Genomic DNA, 24,989 nt, shown 5'->3' with positions numbered 1-24,989 from the left:
TAAATTTCAGAACGACACAACACATATAAGTCACAGAGTAAGTTGACAAGCAAGACATGTGTACACATTAGCATTCGAATGAGCACTGAGTCCCAGTCTAGCGGTCGCTGCTCGGCTGGCTGCTTAGGTGGCGCAGCTGCTGCATGGCTGGCAGACAGCGCCGCATGTAGAGGACGCGTGTAATTGCGTGCCAGCGCTTTGAATGATCGGCGAATCACAACACTTTTCCCCCCTTTGAAATTGTTGCACTGGTCTTGATGGAGGTGTCCTGGAGATGGCTAATGTCCATAGGCATTGTTTGACTCGCCGTAAAGTCTCGAGGAGGAGGCTTCCCGTACGGACGGAAGTGTCCCCGATGATAACAGGTCGAGATGACAGGAGACGTAGGGGTCGAATCTGCTGGGGCCCCATGTACCAATCAAGTCCAGTTGATATGACAGGAGACATGGGCGATGTGTCGGTGTCCGTTGGAGGAGGAGGCGAGTAGATTTGCTCTGACAGAGGCATGTGGCATGTCTCCTGGTGGCGTCCGTTCTTGTGCTGGCATTGCGATGACGGTAAGAGGGCTGCGTTGTGAGTATTGAGAGATGCCAAGATCCTGAGCGTCAGGTAGAGCCAAAGGTGGTGTAGCAGCATTCGGAACAGGCGTTGCTGGCACACGAGGCCGAAGCTGGTCCGAATGACGCACTGCAACACCCGTGTCCGTCTGGATTTCATACAGGCGTTTGCTACGGTGTCTTAAGATGCAGCACGGGCTCCATTTTGGCCGCCTGCCATATCCCCGTACCCAGACGAGGTCATCGTCGGTGAACCGGCCAAGTGAAGGCACCCGCGGCCGTGAGGTGGAAGGCCGCAGAAGATGAAGTAGCGTGCGGGGCTGTCGGCCATGTAAGAGCTCAGCCGGGCTGTGGTCACCCTTGGGGGTGAAATGGTAAGACGCCAGAAACTGGAGAAGCGCATCATCAGCAGCAGAAGAAGTCAGAAGTTTCCGCATCTGAGCCTTAAATGTGCGGACCAGTCGTTCAGCCTCACCGTTGGATTGTGGATGGAACGGCGGGGCCGTGACATGCATAACGCCGTGACGAGCACAAAAATCCGCAAATTCGTAAGAGGCAAATTGTGGACCATTATCAGTAACAAGAGTAGAGGGGAGGCCTTCCAAAGAAAAAATGCGGGCGAGAACACTGGTGGTTGCTGCATTGGTAGGCGACGTGCAACGGACAATGAAAGGAAAGTTAGAGTAGGCGTCAATTACGAGGAGCCAATAAGTACCTAAAAAGGGTCCCGCAAAGTCAGCATGAATGTACTCCCAGGCCTTCCCAGGCGAAGGCCACGGTGACAAAGATGACTTCGGGGCAGTGGCCTGTGACGCACAAGGGCCGCAGGCAGTGACCACGTGTGCTATTTCAGAGTCGATGCCAGGCCAGTACACATGACGGCGCGCCAGAGATTTTGTGCGAGACACACCCCAGTGCCCCTGGTGAAGGAGGCGCAAGACCGAACACGCAAAGACGCAGGTACCACAACACGCAGCGAAGCATTGCCAGTGGAGAGGAAGATAACACCATCCCTAGCCGTGAGGCGGTAGTGCAAAGCGTAGTAATTCCGCAACGGATCAGAAGTCTTAGCGGACGGGCGATCTGGCCAACCCTTCTAAATACAGCGTAAAACCTGGGAGAGGGTAGGGTCAGAACCCGTAGCAGCCGCCAGCCTGTCCCAGAGATGGGGAACCCGTCCACAACCCGCTGCTCGGCAACATCCAGGTGGAAACACAAAAGTTCGTCCCTATCGAATGCCTGATCAGGACCCATGGGAAGGCGAGACAGAGCATCAGCATCAGCATTTGCAAGTTGAGCCGTTGGCCAGAAATGAATCTCATAATTGAAATGAGACAAGTAAAGAGGCCAACGCTGGAGGCAGTGTGCAGCCTTGTCGGGAAGTGACGTCGATGGATGAAACAAGGAAACAAGTGGTTTGTGATCCGTAACAAGATGAAATTTTGAGCGATAGAGAAAAACACCAAACTTATGAAGAGCATAAATAATGGCCAAAGCTTCTGTCTCAATTTGAGAATACTTTTGTTGGGCATCCGTGAGCGTTTTGGTGGCATAAGCAATGGGTTGTTCCGAACCGTCAGAAAAATGGTGCGCAAGGACTGCACCGACCCCGTATTGAGAGGCGTCCGTGGCAAGAACAAGATGTTGGCCAGGTCGATAAGTAGCCAGGCACGGGGGCTGTTTCAGCATAGTCTTCAATTTCTGGAAAGCCGCTTCGCATGGCGCGGACCAGTGAAAAGGCACGTTTTTATGCAACAGGCGATGCAACAGCTGAGCCACCGAAGCCGCAGATGGTAAAAACTTGTGATAGTATGCTATTTTCCCCGAAAAGGCCCGCAGTTCCTTAACAGATGTAGGGCGAGGAAGGGCATCGATCGCAGCGACAGTTTGCTGAAGCGGACGAATACCATCCCGAGAGAGTTGAAACCCCAAGTACGTGATAGATGCCTGAAAAAATTGTGATTTCTGAAGATTACACTTAAGACCGGCAGTCTGTATGACATGAAAAAGTGTGCGGAGATTTTGAAGATGTTCTTCAGTGGTGGAGCCAGTGACAACAATGTCGTCCATGTAATTGATACACCCAGAGACAGGGAGCAATAATTGTTCCAAGAATTGCTGAAAGAGAACAGGGGCGCTAGCAACCCCGAATGGCAAGCGTTGGTATTGATAGAGGCTGAAAGGCGTGTTAAGGACCAGAAACTGCCGGGAAGCAGCGTTGAGAGGAAGTTGATGATAAGCTTCTGACAGGTCAATTTTAGAAAACCAGCAAGTTTAGTGAACAGTTCTTCAGGTCGGGGCATAGGGTAAGTGTCAATGAGGCATTGAGCATTTACAGTGGCTTTGAAATCACCACAGAGACGAATATCACCATTTGGCTTAGCAACGACGACGACAGGAGAGGACCACTCACTGGAAGTGACAGGAAGCAAGACCCCTGAAGTAGTGAGATGATCCAGCTCCCATTTTACCTGATCACGAAGGGCCACAGGAATGGGCCGAGTCTGAAAAAACTTAGGCCGAGCAGTGGGTTTGAGCGTGATATGACCTTCAAAGTCGATTGCACGGCCTAACCCAGGAGAAAAAAGGGACAAAAATGTCGTCGACAAGGAATCCAATTGAGCATAAGGAATAGCATCAGAGACGATATTGACAGAGTCATCTATGGAGAACCCAAAAACGCGAAAGGCATCGAAACCAAAAAGATTCTCTGCGTTACTCTGGTCGACCACAAATATGGGAACAGTTCGAATGACGGATTTGTAAGATACCTCAGCATTAAATTGTCCCAAGAGAGAAATCTTCTTGTTTATCGTATGTCTGTAATTGACGAGTGACAGGTGACAGGAGTGGAGAACCGAACTGAAGATACGTCTGAGAATTAATTATAGTGGCAGCAGAACTGGTATCCACCTGCATGCGAACATCTCGACCAAGGATTTGGACAGTGAGGAATCACTTCCCTGAAAGGGAAGAAGTGCAACTGACAGACAACACAGAATCAGAATCAGCGTCATGTTCATGAATATCATGTATACGGTCGGATTTGCAGACGGAAGACACATGACCTTTCTTTTTGCAATTGTGACACACAGCCCAATGTTGGGGACAATCCTCGCGTGAATATTTCGTAAAACACCACGGACATGAAGGAAGTTGCCGGGGGTTTTGCTGCAGTTTCTTAGCAGGTTGTTTACGGCTAGGCCGAGGCTGCGCGTGGGAGCGCACTGCAGTCACGTCGGCCGGCGGGAACATGCCGCACGCGTCGTCAACAGCGCACAGAGGTTGTATTTCCCTGACATCACCCCATGCCTCTATTTGCACCCCAGCGGCGCGAGAAATTTCAAAAGACTGCACAATGGAAGGAACTTCATCTAGAGTCGGATTCGCCAACTGAAGGGCACGTTGCTGAACTTCTCTGTCGGGCGCCGACCAGATAATAGCATCCCGTACCATGGAATCGGCATAGGATGCTTTGTGAATGTCAATAACAAATTGACACTTTCGACATAGGCCGTGAAGGTCAGCAGCCCAAGCGCGATAGGATTGATGTGGCTGTTTTTGACAACGATAAAAGGCAACACGAGAGGCTACCACATGCGTTTGCTTTTGAAAATAGACAGACAGAAGTGAGCACATTTCAGCAAAGGACAAAGACGCAGGATCCTTCAAAGGAGCCAATTGCGACAACAACCGATACATTTGAGGTGAAATCCAGGAAAGGAACAGAGACTTACATGGTTGTTTGTCCGTGACATGAAATGCCAAGAAGTGCTGTCGAAGACGTTTTTCATAATCAGACCAGTCTTCTGCCGTCTCGTCGTAAGGAGGAAAAGGAGGTATAGCCAACGGCAAGAAACGCCCCGCATTTGACACCGCCACGAAATCGTGAATCGCCACTGTTAGAAGCGTTTGCTGTTCAAGGAGATTTTGTAATAGTTGCTCGACAGTAGCCATGGAACCCTGTGGGTCAACGGTGGAAAGGAAAAATCCACTACCTAGCCGCCAATTATTATAACGTCAAGTTTAACACATATATTTCAGAACGACACAACACATATAAGTCACAGAGTAAGTTGACAAGCAAGACGTGTACACATTAGCATTCGAATGAGCACTGAGTCCCAGTCTAGCGGCCACTGCTGGGCTGGCCGCTTAGGTGGCGCAGCTGCTGCATGGCTGGCAGACAGTGCCGCACGTAGAGGACGCGCGTAATTGCGCGGTGGCGCTTTGAATGATCGGTGAGTCACAACAGTAGGTGAACCAAGTTATTGCAAGAAGTTACAAAAGCCCGAGAGCACAATTAAGTCGACAAGTACAGAGAACATAATCCGATTACATCCCATCACCAACTACCCTATCACTGACAGAGAGATTGGTGCCCAGCCGAAATCTCTTGCATACTTCTTAAGGCTTCGTAGCTATTCATTCATGGTCGATACCTTGATGATATTAATTTGTTTACTATTTTAACAGGTTTACTGTGTAGTGGTATTGTTGTATTAAAACTCTGAAGGCTCCATCTAGTGTTTGCTGTGCCACTAGTGGACTTTGATAACTACTGTTTAATAAAGATAATTCTGAGTTTTGCACCAAAACGTATGTGAGTCCCCTATGTATAAGTTGCCAAGCAAGATCCTTTCTTATGGCTCGCATACCTCTCCTTGCTCCAGCAACTCACTACAGCACCATATGACTCCTCCTTTGTCCATGCCTACGTGGGAAACAGCTTTTGAATCCATAGTGATGTTTCTTGCAGTGCTGTTTAAGGGAGCAAATTACTTCTTCTAGATGTGGAGTCCCAATAAAATATAAAATTTAGAAAATAAAATGTTGTCCAAAATAAGAGGAACCTCACATACTCACCTTGGTGAGTTCTTTTCAAAGAAGTTTTAACAAAATTCCAATTCTGAAAATAACATGGTTACACTATTATCATTCATAGGACTAACCTGTACATTTTGGCGTTACTTTATTTCTATGGAGTAAACATATGCCTTTCCTAGGAATCAGAAACAGTTACAGAATTTCATTATTAACTGCTCAAAAACACAAATTTTCCACTAAATGCTTTTGTTTCAGATTTACCACAAATAAACAAATCTTAGAAATTTACAGAACTATATCAAATGCATATTGATTTCCTGTTCTTTCATATCATTGTAACATTCAAATGTTATCTGCCATGCTCTCTTAGTATTAATATTCATTTCAATTCTGTATTTTACCAAACAACCAACACCTTAAATTTGACAAAGAATATGCCATATTTCATAAACAATCTGTAAAACAATAAATACTCTTATCAAATGAACTGCTTCTCTGATGCAGTATGAAACCATGTAATTATTTGTAATAAAGTTTTTTCTCATATTAAATCAATGTTAAAATTTTCTTGCTAAATAAAGTTTTGATATCAATCAGCTTTCAGACAACATTTTTACACCACTCTAAATACACAAAATACACCAGCACTTAAATTTTTTCAGCGGATTGGTTCTCATAGAACATTTTAACACTGCACACAACACAAAGTATGAAGAAAGATGCCTTTATCAGTGACTACTGTCACTCAAGGTACACAAATACATTACACACGGGATATTTATTTTTCCATTTACCTCATTACAGAACATCCTTCCACCGCAACTCTTTTAACAAGCCTTTATGACTACATGGTCATTTTTATAGCACATGCCACTGACACTTTATTTTTATTTACATCACTTTACACTTGTTCATCATCAAATCTAGTGATCCTTGGTGTAGTGGATCTACTATGCCTCATGGTTTTTCTTCATCATTACGCAGTATCCAACCATGACTTTTTCTTTATTGAGAGGGACTGTGGTTCTGACTTTTAGTACCAGTAATTTGGTTATCATGGCTTCAAACTTCCTATGATTCTGTGTGTCATCAATTTTATTGTAGGCATATGTGACAAAAGAAATATATTTTAGACACAACTTACAAATTATATTTTACAATTTCTATACTATTCAAATACTATCAATTATTTTCTTTCTCTGCCCAAGAGGGCACAAATATTTTTGAAATTTCCAAATAATTAGTTAATGAACCTACTCTCTTTAGATGCAAAACAGTATTTATTAGCCAAAACATTTCATAATAACAACAAATCCATCCCATGATAACAATAATACTGATAAATTATGTTTATATAACATTTCATGACAACAGTAATGTTTACCATTTCCGTTTACAAACATCTTGTACTGTGCCATGCCCCTGTTTATGTCACCACGATATCAGCTGGGCAGCGCCTCCTGACATGCCATTAACACTGAGCCACCACCTGATCATGGCTCTTTGAATGTCTTGTTACACTCTGCTTTACTCACCGTCCACACAGAGTGCATTCAATTCAGGCTGTTTTGTGCATACAAATATTGATAAAATAAATGTTTTTCATAAATTTTTAAGATTAGCTGTTTCTCACTAATCACATCTCCTTACTCTAGTACATACAGTACCTTTTACTTGATATTTGGTCCTTTAACCACTCTCTATTTGTTTACAAAAGAGGTGCTGCTTCTGGCATTTGGTATTCATTCTTGACATAGCTAAATAGTTTCTCCTTTACTACAGCAACACTTTTTAATATTGACCATGTTATATTCACCTTTTAACTGGTACACAGAAATTTCCAGTTCTACTGTATTATGGTGGCATACACTATTCATTACACATTGATCTTCAAAATTTTCATAATACAACATCTTCGTCTCGTGATTAATACTAAATGATTTCTTATCATTTTTCACTAAGCATATATTGTCCAAAAACACTTTCTGGTACTTCAAAAACAAACACCCTCCTTTTATAGCTCCGTAAATTACTTTTGATACGTCAATAATATTGTTTGCCTTCTTATCACTCTTTGCTACCTTCATGCTATTTGAAAACACTTCCAGGTACTCCAAAATCAAATTCTTCATCCCCCCCACACACCTTTTACAACTTTGTTACTCATTATAATGTCTGTTACTTTAGCTCTTACTTTTGTTCCTTTCTGTGAGGTAATTTCATCTGTACTGGATTCCTGTTACAAACATTCAGTACTTATCTTCATGTGCTTTTGCACTTTTTTTCAAGGACTAGTAATATTTGCATACTTTACCTAATTCTTCATAACATTTACCTTCATGGTCATACTGTCCTCCTCAAAACTTATGTCAGCATGATGTACCATCAGATCATTTCCTACAATAAAACTGATACATCAGTCTGATACCACCATGTTGATAATTCTCTGTATTTTTCTTTATTCCTCATTTTTACTACTACTTGATTCTTTATTATTTTCATATTACTTCTCAAGGCTTCTAAGACCGTAAATCTCTGCAATGGTACAACTGGTAACCTCTCTATGCTTATTACTTGCTCATAAGGTCCCCCCTTTACAATGGTTCCTAATCTGCTACCGATTCCAGTGATCGCTATAGTTTCAATACCTGCAACTTTGACACTCACAATTATCTGATAATTGTTTTTACTTGCTTTTCTTATCTCTTTCCTCCTATTCACATTTTCTGTGACCTTATCATTATACTGTCTACTAATAGTGAAATTTTGAACTCCCATCAAGGTTCTCTTGGTCAGAATTGTTATATTGTCTCTTATCATGTAAATGTAAATTCTCATCAGAGTTTTCTTTGTCACGAACATTATTTTCCCACCTATTTATTTTCTGGGAAAACCATTGCCATATCTTCAATTCTCATTTGTGGGAACATTGTTTACTTTGTTATTGCTTTTGTTCCAGTTATCCTTTGACTTCAATCTTACACCCTTCCAACTGTTACCCTTCATTGCTTTTCCAGACAAAGCCAAAACTTGACACTGTGGCTTCAAAACATTCTTTTTTTTCTTTATATGGTTCTAAGTATCTATTTTCATGCTGTGGTCTTCTTTGTCAACATTTCCACTACTATTTTTTACTTTCTACTACTTTTTTTACTTTTTTAATTTCAAATTTAATGTTTTATTTACATTTTCAGCACAAAGGTCACTGTCTAAGCTATTATAATCACTGATCTCATGCTGAATGCCATTTACCTTCACAAATAACTCCTTCAATTTACTTGCAATAAATTTCTTAACAGGATCTTCTTTAACTGATATTGTGGTTTGTATCTGTTTCTCTTTCCAACACACTTGATGTCTAATTGCAACTCCTACTCTCAACACAGATTTTTCAGCAAAATAGTTCTTGCTGACAAAAGGGATTCCATGTGCTAGGTCTGCCATATGCATCCTGTATCCTCAACAAAGGTTCTTAAAATGTTTCCCCGTAAGGCGATGCCATAAGCAAGATCTCATGACACACAGTACAACTGATCGTACCTTCCCGCTCAGGCTTGCATAAGTTAAGTTAATCCTTCCTTGGATGACCCTAACGAATCATCACTTAGGTTTTCCTTCAACCTGTTCTCCACAGATCACTTGCTGACATTGTCCCTCAAAGCAGCTCTTGTAGCACACTGATTTCTTTAGAAATTGCAAGCAGGCAACCTGTCATTGTATATAGAAGTGGGGGTAGGCAATTTACTTGAAATATGTCCCAGGATGCCATTATGGTGCATTTATTAGCAAAAGCTGTAAATAAGATTCCACTGAAGTAACTGAAACAATTTATCACGAAAATTTACTAAAAATTGAGAGCATGATTAAGACGACCAGTACAGAGAGCAGACTCATTTAATCTAATTGCCACATACCTCTGTGACAGAAAAGGTTAACATTGTGGAAATTAATTTTGCATGGGCACAGTTGTTGCCTCAGTAATCCATCAGCAGGGCTCACTATTGCACTTGTCTCTCTGTATCGACATACTCTAGTGTAAACATCACTCTGCACATGGGTAGTTACAGGTTGTTGTAGTTTTGGTCTTATTAGTGTGTGTTATTGTGCAGCAAATTACTCGCAATGCTGGGTATGTGTCATAGGGTCATATCTACTTGCGAAAATATCTTAATTGTGATGTTTGTAATGTCATGTATACAAACGGTTCAGTACATTTTCCTTTCTCTTCCACATGTTAGCAATGAAAAAGATAGTACTCCAAAAGTAATATGGTGGATATGATTTTCTGCTATGGGTTAACAAATGGAAGTAGCCACCGAGCCTGTGCCATTTACGTGGAAAAATAGCCACATTGCAGAGTACTGTCTGATAAACTATTCAGCCAACTTTTTCAGTGTCTGAACAACATGGGTTCTCTAGAACCCAAGATGAACAGTGTACGGCCTCGAATAATGTGCATGCCTCAGATGGAGGAGCATGTGCTAAATTTGCTGGATGAAGGATCTGGAACCAGTACGGGGCAACTGGCAGCAGCAGAAGATGTGAGTCATCCTCTTGTCTGGGCAGTATTACATGAGCAGTTGCTGTATCCATACCATATTCAGCATGTCCAGGCACTTAGGCCAGAAGACCACCACGGCGAACTGCAGTTCGGTCAGTGGCTCTTGCAGAAGTATGCTGCAAATCCACTGTATTCATCAAAGATTTTATTTACCAATGAGGGGGAAGGGGGGTTTCACATGAGATGGAATTATGAACTTTCATAACCAGCATGTGTGAGCTGATGAAAATCACTATACAGTTGCAGAAACATGGTATCAACATTGTCTCCATAAACCCAAGGGCTTGGTGATGGGGACACACATCCTACCACAAAGACTAAATGGAGCTCATTATCATCAATATCTTGTTAACATATTGCCTATCTTGCAGGGGATGTACCACGTCAGTAAAGACCCCACATGTGATTTACGCATGATGGTGCACCAGCCCATCTCCTCTGCAATGTGTGTGAACATTGGGGTGCCCCATACCTTAGACTACCTGTTCTCCAGACGGCAATCCCCCAGATTTTTGGTTACGGGGCAACTGAAGGCATTAGCCTATGCTTCCCCAGTCAATGATGTCTACACACTACAGGACTTGTATGGATGCCAGCACTTACAAAAAGCTGTTGTATTTCAAAGAGTGCAAGATTCCTTATGCCAAAGGGCAGAGGGATGCATTGCCATGGATGAACATCACGTTGAGCACCTCCTATAACAAATGTCATTAATGGACATAAGGTTGAACCATCCTATGAACAAATGTATAGGTCACAGGAAGTACGTGTTTCTGGGCCCATGTGTAATGATCTGTTTTTGCATGTTGTGATGTGTACCATCACATCTGACAATACTGGACTCTTGTTTTCAGTCACAACTAACAAGTGCATAGATCTCGAATTATGTGATTCTGGACCCATGTTTACTGGACATTTTTCTTTGTTAAGATAGGCACTACCATCTCTAAACACATCTGACCCCCCCGATCTCTCTCTCTCTGTGTGTGTGTGTGTGTGTGTGTGTGTGTGTGTGTGTGTGTGTGTGTGTGTGTGTGTGTGGCAGAGGCAGGGTGAGGGTGAGGGTGTTATAGGTTGAGGGTTGGGGTTGGCAGAGAGGAGGGGTAGGGGGTTGGGGGTTGCCAGGGAGGATGGGGGAGTGGAGGGGGGAGAGAAGGAGAAGAGGAGGGGAAGGGATAGAGAGGTTGAAGGGGAGGGGGAGAGGAGGGAGAGAGGAGGGAGAGGGGAGGGAGAGGGGATGGAGAGAGGAGGGAGAGGGGAGGGAGAGGGGATGGAGAGAGGAGGGGAGGGAGAGGGGAGGGAAATGGGTGGGAGAGAGGAGGGAAATGGGTGGGAGAGGGGAGGGAAAAGGGAGGGAGAGGGAGAGGGGAGAGAGGGGAGGTAGATGGGATGGAGAGGGAGAGGGGAGAGAGAGGGAAGGTAGATGGGATGGATCGGGGATGGAGCGGAGAGGGAGAGGGGAGGGAGAGAGGAGGGAGGGAGAAGGAAAAGAGGATGGAGAGGGGAGGGGGGAAGGAAAAGAGGATTGAGAGGGGAGGGAGAGGAGATAGTGGGAGGGGAGGTGGAGAAGGGAGGAGATAGGGGGAGGGGAGGTGGAGAGGGGAGGAAGAGCGGGAGAGGGGAGGAGAGAGAGGGGAAGGGAGAGGAGAGAGGGGTGGAGAGGAGGGGTGAAGTGGAGAGGGGGAGGGGAGGAGGGGGAGGAAGAGGATAGGGGGAGGTCGAGGTTTGAGGGGGAAGGCGGGAGAGGAAGGGGAGGAGAAGTGAGAGGGGAGGGGAGATGTGGTGGGGAGGGGAGGGGAACAGAGAGGGGAGGGAGGGGTTGGGTATGAAGGGGAAGGGCAGAGGGAAGGGGCGGAGGATAGGGGGAGGAATGAGGGAGAATGAGGGGAGGGGCAGAGGAGGAGAAGAGGAGGGAGGAGAGGGGAAGGAAAGGAGGGGCGGGGAGGGGAAGGGAAGGTGGGGAGGGCGAGGGGAGGGGGAGGGGCAGGAAGGGAAGGGAGGAGAGAGGGGGAAGAGAGGGGGCGGGAGGTTACTGGGCTGAGGTAGGAGGTGAGGGAAGAGAGGGGGGAGGGGAGGTGGCGGAATGGGGAGGTGGCGGAGAGGGGATGGGAGGTGGCAGAGAAGATAGGGAAGGGAGAATGGTATGAGAGGCAGGATGGATGGATAGGAGGGGAAGGAGGGTAGGAAGCGGAGGGAAGGGAGTGGAGGGAGACCAGAGTGGAGGGGGAGCAGAGTGGAGGGGGAGCAGAGTGAAGGGGGAGCAGAGTGGAGGGGGAGCAGAGTGGAGGGGGAGCAGAGTGGAGGGGGAGCAGAGTGGAGGGGGAGCAGAGTGGAGGGGGAGCAGAGTGGTGGGGGAGCAGAGTGGAGGGGGAGCAGAGTGGAGGGGGAGCAGAGTGGAGGGGGAGCAGAGTGGAGGGGGAGCAGAGTGGAGGGAGAGGAGAGTGGAGGGAGAGGAGAGTGGAGGGAGAGGAGAGGGAAGGGAGAGGAGAGGGAAGGGAGAGGAGAGGGAAGGGAGAGGAGAGGGAAGGGAGAGGAGAGGGAAGGGAGAGGAGAGGGAGAGTGGATGGAGAGGGGAGGGAGAGTGGATGGAGAGGGGGAAGGGAGGGGAGGAGAGGAGAATGGGAGGGGAGGGGAGAAGGGGGGAGAGGGACGGAGAGGGGGAGGGGAAGGGGGAGAGGGGAGGCTGAGGTTGAGGGGAGATGGAGAGCGAGGGGGAGTGGGAAGAGAGGAGGGGGGAGGGGAAGAGAGGAGAGGGGAGGGGGAGGAGAGGAGAGGAGGGGGGAGAGGGAGAGGGAGAGGGAGAGGGAGAGGGAGAGGGAGAGGGAGAGGGAGAGGGAGAGGGAGAGGGAGAGGGAGAGGGAGAGGGAGAGGGAGAGGGAGAGGGAGAGGGAGAGGGAGAGGGAGAGAGTGCATAGTTAACAATAAATCACTGCGCATATGAAAAGAAAGTCAGCTGAAGAGGCTGAAGTAAATGGTAGCATGCACCCAAATTTTTTACTGAGAAAGTGTACAATAATGTTAAAACTGATTTATTCCACATCACAGCAAGAGATCACAATCATTATGCATGGAACATACAAATAACTAAAGTAACTAGACTAAACCTAACTAATTTCTTCCTGATTTGAGAAAGTATTTTATCATTAGCATTTAGTTGATTCTGAAGTGAAGCTCTTTGTAATTTTTAGTGATATGCTGCAAAGAGCTGTAAGCAATATTCTTCTGCGATGAGGTTACTGATGCCTCATCGTTTATGGCTTCATGTGGTGGTAGGTAAAGAGAAGAAATTGTTACTCTATATGGCAGGCACACTGTGACAGCAACTATGAGTATGTTCGTGGTAGAAAATCTTTGAATTAGGCTACAACTCAACTGTCTAAATCTGGCTGCTACTAGGAACTACAAATTAGGCCACCTATATTGGTTATACTTTTCTGTATATATTCAGCCTCATTCATTTTAAACCACATTACACCTACATGGAACACATTAGCTCCAGGTGAGTCAAATCAAAAAAATTCTACATATTGTTGAAAATTGTCTTAATTCAACTTAACGTACCAGCCAATTCTCAGTTGCTAGTACTGTGGAAGGATAACAGTTCTTGGAGAGCAGTGAGCTCTGGGACATTTTAGTAGTTAACTACAGGAATTTTAAAAATTTTACTCAACATCACTGAACTTCACTCTGGTTTAGCAACTGGTATCTGAGCTCCTGGGTATTAATGTGGGGGAAATGAAGTACATCGTCCTGAGTACAGTAATATTCGGAGGCGATGGCATTCTGGTGTGGTCGTGTTTTTCATGGAGGGGGCTTGCACCCCTTCTTTTTCATGGCACAATCACAGCACAGGCCTACATTGATGTTTTAAGCACCTTCTTGCATTCCACTGTTGAAGAGCAATTTGGGGATGGCGATTACGTCTTTCAACATGATCGAGCACCTGTTCATAACACACGGCCTGTGGCAGAGTGGTTACATGACAATAACATCCCTGTAATGGACTGGCCTGCACAAAGTCCTGACCTGAATCCTATAGAACACCTTTGGGATATTTTGGAACACCGAATGTATGCCAGGCTTCACCGACTGACAGCGATACCTCTCCTCAGTGCAGCAATCCATGAAGAATGGGCTGCCATTTCACCACGAAATCTTCCAGTGCCTTATTGAACATATGCCTGTGAGAGAGGAAACTGTCATCAAGGCTAAGGGTGGGCCAACACCACTCTGAATTCCAGGGTGCCACATACCTGTAAGTCATTTTCGGCCAGGTGTCCAGATACTTTTGATCACATACTGTATAATGTCAACCTCATCTGCATTGAAATCACAAGCTGTAGCTTTTTGCAGTTATAACCCTGTCATTTATTACCAACAACATACTCCAAAATAAGCTGACACACACAATGTTAGAAGTTAAGATCATAAATTTTTTTTAACTCAGGTGTTTAGAAGATTTTGTTTTAATGATTGCAATAGATATAACATAGGACAAACAGGTTGTAATTTTCTTACCCACTTCAAAGAGCACACAACTGGCATAGCCTGTACTAAACCTCTGTTCCAGCAGCATCTCATATACACTGAGGAGACAAGTCATGGGATAGGAGATATGCACATATACAGATAGTGGTAGTATTGTGTACAGAAGGTACAAAATAAAAGGGCGGTGCATTGGCGGAGCTGTCATTAGTACCCAGGTGATTCATCTCAAAAGGTTTCTGACACGATTTTGGCTACATGATGAGAATTAACAGACTTTTAATGTGGAACAGTACTTGGAGCTACACGTATGGGACATTTCATTTAGGAAAGCATTAGGGAATTCAATATTCTGAGATTCACAGGGTCAAAAGTGTACCAAGACTATCAAATTTTAGGCGTTACCTTTCACCACAGACAACACAGTGGACAACAGCCTTCACTTAACGACAGAAAGCAGTGATGTTTGCATAGAGCTGTCATCAGTGTTAACAGACAAGTAACACTGCGTGAAATAATTCCAGAAATCAATGTGGGACGTACAAAAAATGTATCCTTTATGACAGTGGGGTGAAATTTGGCATTAATGGGCTTTGACAGCAGATGACCAATGTGAATGACTTTGCTGGTTTTTATCACCTGCAGTGCCTCTCCTGGGCTCATGGTCATATTGGTTGCATCCGAGATGACTGGAAAACTGTAGCCCAGTCAGACGAGTCCCGATTTCAGTTGGTAAGAGCTGATTGGGGGAGGGGGGGTTCTAGTGTGGCAGAGACCCCACGAAGACATGGACAAAGGCTGTCAACAAGGCACTATGCAACCTGTTGGTGGCTCCATAAATGGAGTGAGCCATGTTTACATGGAATGGACTGGATAGTCTGGTCCAAGTGAACTTTTCTTTGATTGATAATGGTTTTGCTTGGCTACTTGGAAACCATTCACAGCCATTCAAAGATGGAATTTTTATTGATGATAATGTGCCATGTCACCAGGCCACAACTGTTAATGAGTGATTTGAAAAACATTCTGGACAATTCAAGCAAATGATTTGGCCACCCAGATCATCTGACATGAATCCCATCAAAGCTTTATGGAACATAATCAAGAGGTCAGCTTGTGCACAAAATCCTGTACTGCCAACACTTTCGCAATTACGAACAACTACAGAGGCAGCGTGGCTCAATACTTCTGCAGGGGTCTACCAACAAACTGTTGGTCCATGCCACATTGAGTTGCTGCACTACATCAGACAAAAGGAAATATGACATAATACTAGGAGGCATCTCATGACTTTTGTCACCTCAGTGCACAATAAACATTCCAGATGGCTTATAAAGGGGAATCTAAAAATCCTACATAACGCCCAAAATGGGCTATTATTAAATGCCATTGAAGAGATCAAAATCTATACCCTTTATAAAAGACAGCCATCTACCCTACTGAATGATAAACTGGACTTTAGAGGGTCACTTTTCTTCGATTTTTTTGATGATCTGCTGCAATGCACGTCTGCCCATTTGCTGTTTCAAATTATCTGTAATCTATATCCTCCCCTTATTTTCTGTTCCCATTTTTACATGACTAATTAAGGTGGTAATTATGATACTGTTTCTATCATGAAATTAGGTCATATGCCCATCAGTGTATATACGGTGTTTTTCGACTAACTATAAGTTTAACCATTCTGGCATGTGTGCAGACATTATTTTGTCACTCATACTGTTCTACTACTGAGTTTTAGGTTTTATACCTGTTGAACTTTGCTTCTGATCATCATTCGTCAATCCTTGTTTCCATGGTGACTGACAACAGTGTTCTGCCATTACACCTCTGGCACGCCATATTCCTGTAGGCACTATGCATTGAGAGTTCCAAGCTACCATCTCCACAGCAACAGTTGGAGTCGCTACACTTATCTTCACTTCAATATTTGACTTTGAACTTCCACACAATGCCCATAGATGGGGGTTCAGCATTCTTATTTCCATTTCAGCAGGTTGTTTACGTAAGTTCATAATTATTTTTGCCAATGTAAAATAATTACTACCGTGTCCTGCTTACTTCATATATCTTTCATAGATTGAAGTTTTATAGTTTACATATGTTACCATCGTATGTTAAGCTCTACCAGCTCTCAATGATGTCGTGCAGCAGGCAGGGGTGGAGCTTGCTCTTTGTGATGTGTAGTGTTTTGATTCTATTTAGCAGTTACCAGTGGTGTCCTCCGACACTTACCAATGCTCCGCCGTCATCTCTGCTATCTGATGGTATACAAACTTTTTATTGTATTAAGTCTACCTATCCATGTTCATTATGCAGACGGAGTGTGTAATTTTGACGCTTGTTTCCCTCTAAAGAATGTTAATGTTTACTGTTTCAGAGACATGGTATGAAGACGATTTTTGATAAAATCAAAAATGATTACCATCTTACATGTGACTTTTAGTTTTGAATAAATCCTTGTGATCAAGGTTGATTACTATTTTAATTATCTATCAGATTGCTGTCAATTTACAACAATGTTTTCAAAAATGAAATCTTCCTGATGTTCAAACCCATTTCAGTTAGCTTTTTCAATTGTAGCTTTCCTGTTCAGATTATGTGGTCACAAAATGCCAAAAATAGTATTTGGCCAAGTTTTACTTGGGCCACACAACTTCTTCATGCACTGATTACACATATTTTCTACAAATCATACATCCTTCGCAGAGCACAGTGGTGTATCCATCCACTGACACTTGACACAGTGGATTGGTTTGGGGATGCACATCCTCAGCTTAAGGCTGTTATACATTTGAATAATAATAACAATAATAATAATAAACTAAAAGTCAGCAGAAATCCAGCTGTAGTCTCAAGTTCACCATTAACTAACTCTTCATAATGAAGCCTATCAAAGAATGATTTTTAAAAATATCCTGAAGCAGTGTTAGAAATATGTAATTTAACTCTAATGTTCACTGTTTCAGTACAAAAGGAAACCACAAATGACAGTTGTCAGTCTTTAATGTGATCAAGTGTTTTGGAATTTTACTGAAATATTTTTTATAATGAATGCTTCCGCCACTTTTCATGTGCTACATCTGAAACCTACACCTGTTGGTTAAATAGTGTACAATATATTTGTGTATATTTGTGACTTTGGAAGTAATTTCTTTCCCCATCATTATAAGCAATTTTAGTTAATTTGGTTATATTTATTTTGTCTGTCCTCACATTAAATGACACACATGGAATTTGATCATTATTTGTTTCATTCTATCACCATAAAAGCAAATTTTTAGTCGGATTTTACTTCATCATTCAACTTTGGTAAGACAGAACCTGTGTCTGAGCATGTCGGATATTCACAACTGTCACAATTTGTAACAGTGATAGAAAAGAACTGCATTGGTACTTAGCTGAAAGAGCACTAAAAATAACAATTTATGTACAAATAAACATGCATCAGCAAACAAATTTTAAGGAAAGTGTTCATATTGCTGTACAAAAAATGAACAGAAAAGGCCATTCCTTTTGATGCATTTAAACTGCACTTGTTGCAGACTTTCATGAATGAACATAATCCAGATGTTCTAAAAATAACATAACATAGCCTAAAGCAAGAAAAAATAAGATAATTTAAATTAGATGGCTATTCCCTAGCAAGTAGTTATTGTAGACAGCATCAGAAAGTGGGCAGGGTAGCCCTTTATGTTAATCAACATATTTTTACATATATAAAAAAAACCTTATTTCTGAACAGTACTGCAGAGTAAAGTCACTTGAATTAATTGGCACTGTGATACATTACAAACACTTCATAAACAGCACAATGACACACAAAATTGTGGGTGTCTACTGCCTATCAAACAGAGAATTAGATCATTTCTTCAACAGCCTCAATAACATAATTGGTCAACACTGGGTGATTGAAATATTGAAGCAAGTTCTTGTAATATTAGTAATTTAAAATTATCAGGTTTATAGAATTCATATATTTCTGCAAATGTGGTAACTTCAGACATCAGAATAACAGATTTAACCTCCAGTAAAATAGACTATGCAATTATTAGCAAATATGCTAAAGATAGTAAGTTCAGTAACATAGAATTTCACTTCCCTGATCATTATTGCCAGCAAATTGATTACCTAAAAGTGGATCCTCCAGAAACTGCAAAAATAATTCAGCAGAAAGGAGGCCTAACTACTACAAACATAACCAGGTTCTAAAATACACTGGCTAGAGAGGACTGGGACAGTGTCTATCAGTTAGAAGGATCAAATAATAGATGTAATGAATTCTATTCAGTTCTGTTGAGAAATTTTAACTCTTGTTGTCCAATTTTAAAAAAAAAATTACAATTAAAAAAAGGTCACAGTCAGTAGGGAGGAGAGGGGGGGAAGGGGGGAACAAACAGTGAAGTACAAAACATCTAGGCTGTACATTTTTGAAGCAAAATATATCAGTGCCAAGCAAAGTTTCAAATTAGAACTCATAAATCTTGGGAAACAAGTGAAGCAATAGCACAGTCAGCAAACACACGCCATGCCTCCTGGAACCTCATTCACAAATACTGTAAAACATGTATGAATACAGAAGGGGAAGCAATAAATATCACTCATGAAGATCAACTGATACAAGACCAAAAAACTGTTTGTAACATTCTTAACAAATATTGTCTCTCCCCAATTGGCGCCATAACTCCACACACAGATCCACTCAACATCCCAATACACTGCTACACGAGTAATAGGATTTTGAATTTGAGTAAGTAAATGAACAAGAGATAAACTAAATAGTTCTGCAGCTAAAAATAAAACACTCAAGTGGTTGGAATGGTCTTTCCACTACAGTAATTAAAGAAATGCACAACTGTTGCAGTTGAACTAATTATATATTTCATCAATTGTAGCTTCAAAAAAGGCATGTTTCCTACAGCATCAAGAAGAAACTCTTCCAGACCAGTACATAAAAAAGTATCAAAGAAGGAAGCATTGAATTACAGATGAATATCTCTGATTCCTACATTTAGTAACTTTTTGAATCTGATGCTGGCACAGCCTAGTGCCCTTTTCACTAAAAGCAATGGTCCTTGCAGAAACCCAACATGGAATTCAAAAAGACTGCAGCATCACAACAGCTGTAACAGAATTTCTGCACAGAGTCCATAGGTGACTAGATGAAGAAAAGTGTACTGTAGGCATATTTTTAGGTCTCACAAAGGCCTCTGACCTGGTTAACCATGCATTTATCTTGTAGAAACTGAGAGCAGGCAATATCACATACACATCTCTTGAACTCCTGTCTACTTACAAATTACCTGTAAACAATGCACAAATACAAATTGTCAAAATCAAGTCAGGAAAATCAACACTCAGTTTATGACAAACAGTTATGCAGGGTGTGTGGTAATGGTCAATATCAGAAACAATTCGTTTTCTTGTGTATGTACATGATAGTACGCATCCTCCAAACTCTCATGTAATTACTTATGCTGATGACACCACTTTGATGTTTCATGATGAGAATGAGGAGCTAAAATATTTTTCAACATTTAGGATACCTGAGGTGACTAAATATTTTTGTAACCAAGGCCTAAAAGTAAATACCACAAAATCACAGTTATTGGAGTTGAAAAGCAAGCAACTCACACTATTGATGTCTACTAGTGGAATTTCCTATACAGACAATAAAGGCTGTAAATCCCTTGATCCGTACTTGGATGGCAATCTTAGGTGGGAAAATCACGTTAATTATGTATGCATGAAAACAAGCAGTACATTATACTTGTTTATCCAGCTATCCAAAATTGTATGTAATAAAACAATAAAAACAGTGTAGTAGGGGATAATAATTTTTCCATTTACAAGTTATGGAATAGAGCTGTGGGGGTGTGCCACTGACGTGCATTTGCACAGAATACTGTTGCTACAAAAAGAAGAGCTGTTAAGGCTGCTGCATGGTCTGGGATACACAAAAATCTGTTGTGATGCTCTAATCAAAAATAAATCTTTCACTGTACACTCGCCGTGTCATTGTGTGTGTGTGTGTGTGTGTGTGTGTGTGTGTGTGTGTGTGTGTGTGTCCATACACAAGGTGAATCACCTAACACTTGCACCACAATATTGCAGAAATGGAAAGTACTATTGATGTGCAGCTCTCACAGAATGGATTCCACTGGGGGCTGAACTGCACAATAACCCTGGGTTTGGTGTGAGGTGGCAGTGGGGTGAGTGGACTGCTGTAGCCTGTTGTGGGGTTGTGAACCACTGAAGGCTGAGGCAGGGACGAAGCATCTCCATCGTTTCTAGGTCCCCAGTTCAATACAATACAATAAATCCTGTCTTGAGCCCATGCACAGAAGTTAACACAATTGTCACAATAGTTTCCACACAGCTCTTGATGGAGATAGATATGATAGGGGTGGAACCTATGTCAATGGAGGATGCGTAGGGCACCTTCCTGATGCATGCCACCTCCTTGTGTGATTGTGCGGGAACTAATGTGTGGGTCATGTGCAACAGCAGCAAGAACATTAATTTTCTGCTCTTCTGTTGTCACTCATTTACTTCTGTTACATTGCCTAAGCATTACACTACCACTTTCAAGTAAATGGTTGCAATGGTTGACAAATAATTGCTAAGATGGTTGATGTCTATTGAGATATCTTGACACATATACCATACAAGAATGAACTGTGTTCTTCCTACACTCTCCATACACCATGAGCATATCAGCTTTTTCTGCACTGGCAAATCCCATTGACCACTCATTACCTACTGATTGGACTGTCACACACTAACTGACTAGCAAGTCACAGTGCACTCAAGGATCACACAAGCATACGCAGGTTGAATGGCACAGACATGTGTCGGTGTGGAAACTTTTCAAAATAAGATATCTCTTAAATGGCTTGCACGAGAATCCTGCAACAAACACCACTGACATCCTAATTTACCCTACTTTTACTTTGTTGATGTTAACAGGCATTGTTCCATTTAAAAAAAGTGTACATCTGAACAAAAATACTCTTGCTAAGCATTATTACACTAATCTAACAATATGGGCCCCTGATTACCAATGCACTCTGTGAAAACCAGACACCAACTGCACTTTCCATTTCCTATTTCCACAATATTTGCGGTGCAAGTTTTGGGTGACTCATCCTGTATATCGTAGCATTTGGGTGCGTGACCAGGGTGTGTCGTCGTCGTCGTCGTCCCCCCTCCCCCAGAAAAATTAATTAATTAATTAAAAAACACCTTGGGGAAAGGTTCTTTACACCAGAACAATGCCTAGTAAACAAGGGCTCTGAAGTCCATACCTTAAGAAATATGAGCACTTATTCGTCTTTGAAACTACAAAACTGATCTCTTCTACTGCAAGCTCTTCACTTTTCACATTTTGGGAGGTGGTAGCATGGTGCAAAACAAGAAAAAATTCTAGTAAAAATTGGCTCTAAAATGCATACCTTAAGAGCTATGACCACTTATTCAGCAGAAAAGTATAAGGTATAAGGAACCTGTACCTACAATTTGTTGATGTTTTTTAGATCAGTGACTCAATAAGAGCATATACTGGGGATTCATTTAAAATAAAATTAAAAACTTTTCTTGTTAATAAATGCATGTTTTCACTAAAAGCAATCTAAGCTGTATATATTATGTATTAAACTTTGTAGTTAATTATGTTATGTACTGAATCTTTGTACACAAGCATGATATGTACTATACCTTTCTAACAATATAATGTTTGCAAAAGCCATCATTTGATAGCTACATGTAAAAAGAAATAAAAAGAAATAAATAAATAAATGACATTATTTGGAATACTTTAAAATAAGTATTTATATTTTCCACACTTGACCATTTTGAAGTAATAAAATAGTTACCATGCTAGACCCAATAACTATTGGCATCAATACCTAGACATTTTCTTTCCATACCTGATCTCCATGCTCTTCTTAGAAATGCAAAAGAAAAGTTAAGTGCAGCTCTGGAACCAACCCTTGCCAAGCTTATAGTTGCCTTTTCTCCAGTCCTGGAACTGAATATAGTGGGGGAAAAAATGTTAGAATGTTGAAGACTACTGTACACTGTCTTAAACATATCACTAACCACTGATCATTAACAAAATAATCAAAACTGAATCAACAGGCATTGCACTTGACTACCTTACACAGTAACCAAACCTCTGCCATTGCATTTCTTTTGTAATCATTCTCTCTGTGACAGCATCACAGTCTCTAATTCTGTCTCTGCTGATACATATGGAGACAAACTAATGTAAAAATGAAATAGTTTGTACAAAGAGTTTTGTACTTTCACAACTTTAGGTTGGAGTTATTGGGATGAGTTGAGAATGGCTGACAAATAAAAACTGTTTCATTTACAAACTCAGTATTGCATGTAATGATAGCATCTCCACATGAAGTTTCCACATTAGTTGAACAACGTACAGTGATCCAATTTTTGCTTTCTGTAGGTGAAAAGTTGACTAAAATCTTTTCTCGGAAGATTTTACAGTATGGTGAAAGTTGTATGAAGCATGAAAACTTTTATAAGTGGACAGAACAGTTCAAAAATGGTCAAACCTCAGTAACTGACGAGCAACATCTTGGTCAGCTAGTTGGTGTCAACTCCTTCACTTGAAACCCACACCAAAGACATTATTAATGAAGACCGATGTATTACAGTTGACCATATAACAAAAACAATTACAGTAAGTGAGGACACAGTTCATAACATTATCAGTAACAAGCTCACAATTATAAAACAAGAACAAGGTAGGTCCCCAAGAGGAAACAATACTCAAAGTGTGTACAGACTTGGAAGAACACTATGGAAGGGAAGGTGACCCTTTTCTAAACAAGATTTTAATTTGTTTGGTACATTCAAGGAGACACTAGGTGGAAAAAAGTTAAGAAACAACTAGACTTCTTTGTATCATGTACAAAAAATCTGGTTAATATATTAATATTGGTGGAGATTATTTACAGAAGCAGTAAAAGTCTCATTTCGTAATTTTTTATTCTACATCAGTTTGTCTCTTTAATAACTGAATGTCACTTGTATTTTCATTAGAAAGTGCCCAGCACTATTTCACACAACAGTTTGTGTTAAGTGCCACCAGCAAATTCTCCCAGTTGAGGGTCATTTCTGTGATACTGATCACTGGCTTTTTAGTGTAGTGTGTACAATTTACAACTATTAGGAAATGAATGATCATTTTACATCTGTAGTGGTAGGATAACTGTGGTCTAAGAACCCTGCCACATCATGCCTGTCTCATTAGATACAAACAATAATGCTGCCAATCAAGAGAAATTTGATTTCTTAGCATGTCTGTTAACTTTATGTCTTTACATTCTCACGGTCTGCTGTCACGAACTACTAACACAGTATAAGGAAAAGATAGACTACTACTCACCACAAAGACGAAATGCTGAGTTGCAGATAGCCACAACGAGAAGACACTTACACATTAGCTTTCAGCCTAAGCTTTTGTCAGAAAAGGAAGCATACACACAGTCATTCACACAAGCAGCCACACCTTATACACACATGATCACCTTCTCTAACAGCTTGTCTGAGCTGTTGGAGTTGGTGGCCATGTATGTATGAGGTGTACTTGCTTGTGTGACTGAATGTTTCCTTTTCTGATAAAGGCTTAGGCAAAAAGCTAATGTGTAAGTGTTTTTTTGTTGTGCCTGTTTGCAATTCAACATTTCATCTTCACAGTGACTAGCAATCTATCTTTTCCTTACACTGCTGATTTCCCAACCTTGGTTTTCCATCATTTGTCTAATACAAAATACACATGTCAGCCTGAAGATAACTGCACAAAAAATTTACAAAAGAATTTTCATACTGAGCAACTAACAACATTTACAACCAAACTAACATATTTTCTAGAAACTAAATTTTATAACTACCCATTTATTTCAAATATATTGAGTATTAAAAAACAAATTCATTCTGTGTTCTCATTACCGTACATCCTTTTTCAGTCCATGTGACACTCCTTTGTGTACAGGTCTCATGTTTTCTGATGGACTATGTCTTGTGAGAGCTACAAAGTACCTCTTAGCCACCATTAGCCTTTGTCTTAATCTGACAGCGGAAAGGGTACTGCTGGCAGCCTCATGACAAAGCCTTTTCTGCTCAAATATTAAGGATTCTAAGCAGCTGTAGAGCTGTTCTGTTTCTAAATAAAAATGATACAAGAAAGACAATTAAAATTTACTTATGATATTAATATGAAGTAAGTAACAAGGGCAAGTATGCCCTCTATTTTTAAAAAAATAAAACCAAAGCCAATATATTAGTGGATTGATGACTGATGCAATTACAACTACCAATGGCTTACTTAACAAATAGAACTTAATATACAAAACCATTCACTGGCTTTTTGTCATCATTACTAGATAATGTATAACTCAATTGCAGATTTATTACTTGAGAAAGTCAACAGTAAACAAATGCTGATTAATAATTTGCGCACTGAGAGCACACCAATTTCAAAGTAAATTATGTAGAAAAATTTTGCCTTGTATAGATTATGGATATAAAAAGAT

At 41.6% G+C, this 24,989-nt stretch overlaps 1 protein-coding gene across 1 annotated transcript in view; it reads right to left on the bottom strand.

The window, feature by feature from the left end:
- The window catches only part of LOC126184598 (E3 ubiquitin-protein ligase HERC2), an 812,863-nt gene that overhangs the window by 744,210 nt on the left and 43,664 nt on the right, over window positions 1–24,989 (bottom strand). The window contains exons 5-6 of the mRNA XM_049927039.1: window positions 24,406–24,619; window positions 22,359–22,459 (exon numbers count right to left, since the gene is read on the bottom strand). Of these exons, the coding sequence (XP_049782996.1) occupies window positions 22,359–22,459; window positions 24,406–24,619 (315 nt within the window). The remainder of the gene's footprint in view (window positions 1–22,358; window positions 22,460–24,405; window positions 24,620–24,989) is intronic.

This window comes from Schistocerca cancellata, chromosome 4 (genome assembly GCF_023864275.1).
Source record: "Schistocerca cancellata isolate TAMUIC-IGC-003103 chromosome 4, iqSchCanc2.1, whole genome shotgun sequence".
Classification (NCBI taxonomy): domain Eukaryota; kingdom Metazoa; phylum Arthropoda; class Insecta; order Orthoptera; family Acrididae; genus Schistocerca; species Schistocerca cancellata.
The sequence above is the reverse complement of the archived record's forward strand: the minus strand, read 5'-3'. Positions and strand labels throughout refer to the sequence as shown.